This window comes from Bison bison, unplaced genomic scaffold, assembly GCF_000754665.1.
Source record: "Bison bison bison isolate TAMUID 2011002044 unplaced genomic scaffold, Bison_UMD1.0 scf7180017845579, whole genome shotgun sequence".
Lineage (NCBI taxonomy): Eukaryota > Metazoa > Chordata > Mammalia > Artiodactyla > Bovidae > Bison > Bison bison.
This window is the reverse complement of record NW_011476152.1, coordinates 49649-54632: the sequence shown is the minus strand read 5'-3', so window position 1 is coordinate 54632 and position 4984 is coordinate 49649. Positions and strand designations below refer to the sequence as shown.

General features: G+C 46.4%; 1 protein-coding gene across 1 annotated transcript in view; it reads left to right on the top strand.

The window, feature by feature from the left end:
- The first annotated feature begins 4860 nt into the window (after window positions 1-4860).
- Window positions 4861-4984, top strand: part of CFP (complement factor properdin) — a 5888-nt gene continuing 5764 nt past the window's right edge. The window contains exon 1 of the mRNA XM_010835848.1: window positions 4861-4978. Within this exon, the coding sequence (XP_010834150.1) occupies window positions 4954-4978 (25 nt within the window). The 5' untranslated portion in view covers window positions 4861-4953. The remainder of the gene's footprint in view (window positions 4979-4984) is intronic.

Below are 4984 nucleotides of genomic sequence, written 5' to 3'. Positions count from 1 at the left end.
CAGTACTCCAGGTCTCCCTGTCCCCCACCCCCTTCCATTTTGATAGTATAATCTATTTTTAAACAGGGCTTTTCAATAAGGGAGAGGGAGGTATCTCTTCCTATATCTGAGATGGGGTGGGTGGGAAGGAAGGGATTTGGGGGATCTCCCTGCCACCCCCAAGTGTTTATTTTTGATACCAAATGTGTATTTTCAACTCCCTCCCAGCCCCCCAATTTTCCTGCGGGCGGGTACAAAGGACCCTTTATGTGTCCCTGGAGTTGGGAGGGAGGAACAAGGGACATAAAGCCTGCTCAATCTGAATTCCAGGCTGGAGGAGGGTGGGTTCAGAGGACTCCTGGGTTCACCTCCCATCAACACCGTCCCAGCCCAGGCCTATGACCTGGGTCTTGGTGATTTGGGGGACGGTGCTACACCTGTCTCCACTGTTTGTTTTACTTCCTCCCAAATGAATTTTTTTTCTAAGAGTCCCAGAGAATGGGGAATTGTTCCTGTAAATATATATTTTTAAAGGTGATGCTGGAGGCTGGTAGCATTTTTTTCCCTGAAGCTGTTGGGAATAACTGTGTGCAAAGGCACGACTCTGTGTGAAAGGCCATAAGGGTGTGAGATTGATCATGGGGGAGAGAGCATAATGGTGCGTGTCAGAAAGAGTAAAGACTGCAGATTGGTAACCAGGTATGAGAAAAAGAGAAAACTCTGGCAAGCTGTGATTGCACGTGTACATTTGTGAAGCCATGTATTGAGAGAGTGGAAGTTGTAACCACAAACTTGACGTTGTGTCTATGTGAGAAATTGTGGCTGGGTGGCAAAAAAAATACAAAAACTGAATGAGTGATTAAGATAGTATGCCAGAAACTGGTGCTTTGTGTGAAACAGTGTTTATGAGAAGGAAGTGGGGATTGCACATCAGTCACTGTTGGACAAGCTGACGGTGAGCAAGAGAGAGTAACCAAAACAACATGTGAGAGCCTGTATAGGCATGAAAGTGCAGTGGAGATTGTCAGGGACAGTGCATACGTGAGAAACTTCATTATAAGTAAGCAGGTGACTCAGTGTTTAGGAGATGGGTTGTGTGTGAAACCGTTCATGCAAGGCTGTTGGATCAACTAAAATAATGAGAGCGTATGTGTGAGAGGTTGATTGTATGAGAGAAAATAGCTGTGAGGCCAGATGGGTGCCTGAGATTTAAGATACCAGAATGCGTGATTGTATGTATGAAAACTTTCTGCGAGATTAAACTAGCAAAGACTGCATGAGAAACAGAAGAAGTGGCTGCAGCTGGGAGAGCATGAGAGGCTGTAATTTGTGTGTGTGTGTGTGTGTGTGTGTGTGTGTGTTCGTGTTCCTGAGCCTAGTGGCAGATGGATGCAGTTAGTACTCCAATCTAGCCAACAGGTTCAGGGACCATGGAAGTATAAGAGAAGATGATGGTGAGACAGAGTGAGTGGAAGTGTGCTAGAGACCACTTCACTGTGAGTGAGAGGCGAGGAGTAAAAAGAAGGAAGTAAGTGCCACGTGAGAGAAAACTGATGACTGAGCAGTGTGTGAGAGTGAAACATTTCATGAGAGACAGTAAACCAGAGAAAACATGCTGGTGAAAAACTGAGAAGATGAAGCTGAGCAAATGAGACACTGAGAGACTATGCGATCAGTTTGTGCAAGAAATCTGGGAGGCTCTACTTGTGTTTGAGTGTACAGGATACTCTGGCTGGATGGTGTAAACAACTAAGATGAGCTGTGAGAGACTGTGTGTGTGAGACTTGCAGACAGCCTAGTAACAGTTGTGAATTAGTGACTACAGGATGTCAGAGGGTGAATGAGGGCAAGTGACTGTGACACTGTACCTGTGACAGAATGTCTGACAGGCTGAGGGTCTGTGAAAAACTCTAAAAGAGACTTTAAAGACTATAGAACAAAGACTGGGCATGTTGGAAGCTGCTTGCAAAGAAATGTGAGACTAGGTGACTAAGACAGTGTCTGAGACACTGATTGTGCATGAATAAAATTCAGCCTAGTCAGGCACTCTAGGTGTGTGAAATGGGCATGAGTATGGAGAGGTGGGAGAGAGAGTGACCATGTGTGTGCAGGGAACTTCCGGAGGAACTAGCGGTGGCTATAAATCACCAAACATTTGTGTATATGAGAAAATGATGGCCCGAATGAGCAGTTGAAACATCAAAACGCATGACTGTGTATATGTGCAAAACTGACCGGTGAGAGTCATTGTGGCCTTGGCTGAAGGACACAGGCTAGATGACGTGACTGTGTGGGAAACTGTTCTTGAAAGAAGACCACAGTCAGGCTGATGTCAATGACAGCAAATGACTCCCTGAAAGAGTGGCTGAGAAAGGCTGTGTGTTCAAGTATGTATGTGATCTTGTTTGTATGTGGCTGTGGTAGAAGCTGTAAATTCTGAAGTGTGTGTATAAATATGTAAAAAAGAAGAGAGATCTCAAGAGAGAATGACTGAAACTGAATTAGTGGGTGAGAGCTGGTGGATGGATTGTGCCAGGCTTAGGGGAAAGCTCTCTTCTGTCTGTCTTCTTCCTCCTTGGGCCCTTGGGTTGGCTTCTCCCAGTTCTCCACAAGGTGAAATGCTGGAGTTTCTCAGGGCTTAGCCTGGGCTTCCCTTCTCTCTTCTCACAAGCCAAGCCCTCTCCAGATTGTTTGGTCCAGTTCCAGCACTTGAAACACTGCTGCTCCCCGCCATGATGATCACATTTTCACCTCCAATCCAGATTATTCCTCTAAGCACTTTTCAGAATCTTGAAAGCACTGTTTGTTGCATTTACTTACTCATTCAGCAGATGTTGATTGAGCACTTACTGTTTGCTGGTGCCCATCCAGGCCCTGCAGATACAGCAGTTAACAAACCAGACACAAATCCCACCTTTGTGGAGCTGGCATTGTAGTGGAGACAACAGACAAGCAACAAACGCATCGTGGTGGTGTTGCAATGATTACATGAGATAAGACTCTCAGTCTTTGTTTAAATAAGAAATCTGCAGTCATTTTATTGCCTAAACGTGTGGGAGAAGATGAAAGTAGCGACAGTCCTCTTCCCAGGGGAACCAGTAAGTAGGTACAGAGTTTAGGAATAAATGAAGTATCGATTATAACATCATTACCAGGGCAAAAGATGATTAGATAAAGCAACCAACCAGAATTACAGGTTTCTTGAGGAGTTTGTTTTCATAGGATAACAGCACTGAAGTCCTGGAAACTTAACAAGACCGCTTTGTTCAAAGACAGGCTTATGTTATCAGAAAACAGTACATCTGTAACGGATATGAATTGTCAACATGCCTTATCACCCATAAAGTAAGACCAGTATTCTTGAGAAAGCTCTGTTTTAACACACCTGACCGAATCAAATCATTCAACCTTGTTTTAATTTGCAGAATAGTGCTCCTAAATGGATGTAGAGGAAATGAGACATTGCCTTCCTAACTTTCTTACACTCCTTTTTGTTAATTAAAAAGATTTCTGTTTTTAAAGCAGGCTCTGGAGTTTCACTCATTAGGCTTATTTTAAAAAAAAGGGCTCTGTGGAGCTTAGGCTGAATTGGAATTAATTATTAACAGTAAAATAAGGACTACAACGAACAGTTTTCCTACATGAGACCCACAGAGAAAAGGGTCAGGAACTAGAATGATGGCTCTTAAAGTGTGGTCCTCGAACAGCAACATCAGTGTCAGATGGGGCTTATTAGAAATTCACCTTCTTGAGCCCCACCTCAAATCTATAGGATCAGAAACTGGGGTGGCCTGGCAATCTGGACTTAACGAACCTTCCAGATGATTCTGATGCATACTTAGATTTGAGAGCCTCTGGGCTAGAGAGTGACAGATACCCTTTTGTGAGGGAGGTGACCTTGTCTCCCTCTCTTAGAACAAAAGTCCTTTGAGGGCTAGCATTTGGGGCTTCTTATTGTCTGCTCCATCCAATGTCCAGAACAGCACTTGGCACCCAGTAGTTGCTCAATAAATGTTTAATCAATGTATTTAACAAACAGCACCTGCTGTATGCCAGGCACTAAACTAAGGACTTTTAAATACCTTAACTCCAGATCTGCTCAAAATGCCTTATGATGTTGGCTGTGTATGGGATGGGGAGGGGGGCAGTTATTACCTATCCAAGATAGTCGATGGAACGTGGCCAAGCCAACCACCCCCTCCTTGGGACCTGAAGGTACCCCCAGCTGCCCGTGGGGCAGTGGATAGCACCAGTTCAGTCCTGAATTCTCCCCGCACTCTTGCCACTTCCCCTTCTCACTTCCTTTGTGCTGACCTCCCCTCCACATTGCTGACCATGAAGAATCTCACTTTCAGGAAAGAGGAGGGTGGTGGTGAAGGCAGGATGGAGGATGAAGCAATTACCTCGATGCCCGCTCCACCCCATGAGGCAGGGCACGTTGAGCACACCGTGCTCACTTCACTAATGTTCAGCACCCCCGTGGGGTTGGCCCTGTCATTGTGGTAGAGGGCATGCTTTTTATAGGTGGGGAAACAGGCTCAGAGAGGTTCAAGTGACTTGCTCAAGGTCACACAGTGAGGAAGTTCTATCTTGCTTCCAACTGCCAGGCTCCATTTCCCCCTCAGTAAGAACTTGTCCAAGGTGCATTGAATGAGTGCCCATGGGCTGCTGGGCAGGGCCTGGGGTGCTGGGGATATGGTGACAAACACAATAGGACCTCACAAGAGTGATGCAGGAAGTAGGGAGGGGAGAGGAGAGGAGGAAGCTCAGGGACAGAGGTGGCCAGGAGAGTTTGGAGCTGAAGAGACCAGCACAGTACCCTCCCCTCCCCCCACTCCTCCTCTCCCACACTGCCCTTCGCCCTCCTAGTTCCTCCTGCCCCTGGTTCCTCTTTTCCACTAACTCTGGGAGCAGGTCAGCGCACATAAAGCCAGGCCTCCTCCCTGGCGGGGCTGCAGGGGTACAGTGCTCAACATGCCCGCCCAAGCACAGGCCCTGCTGTTGC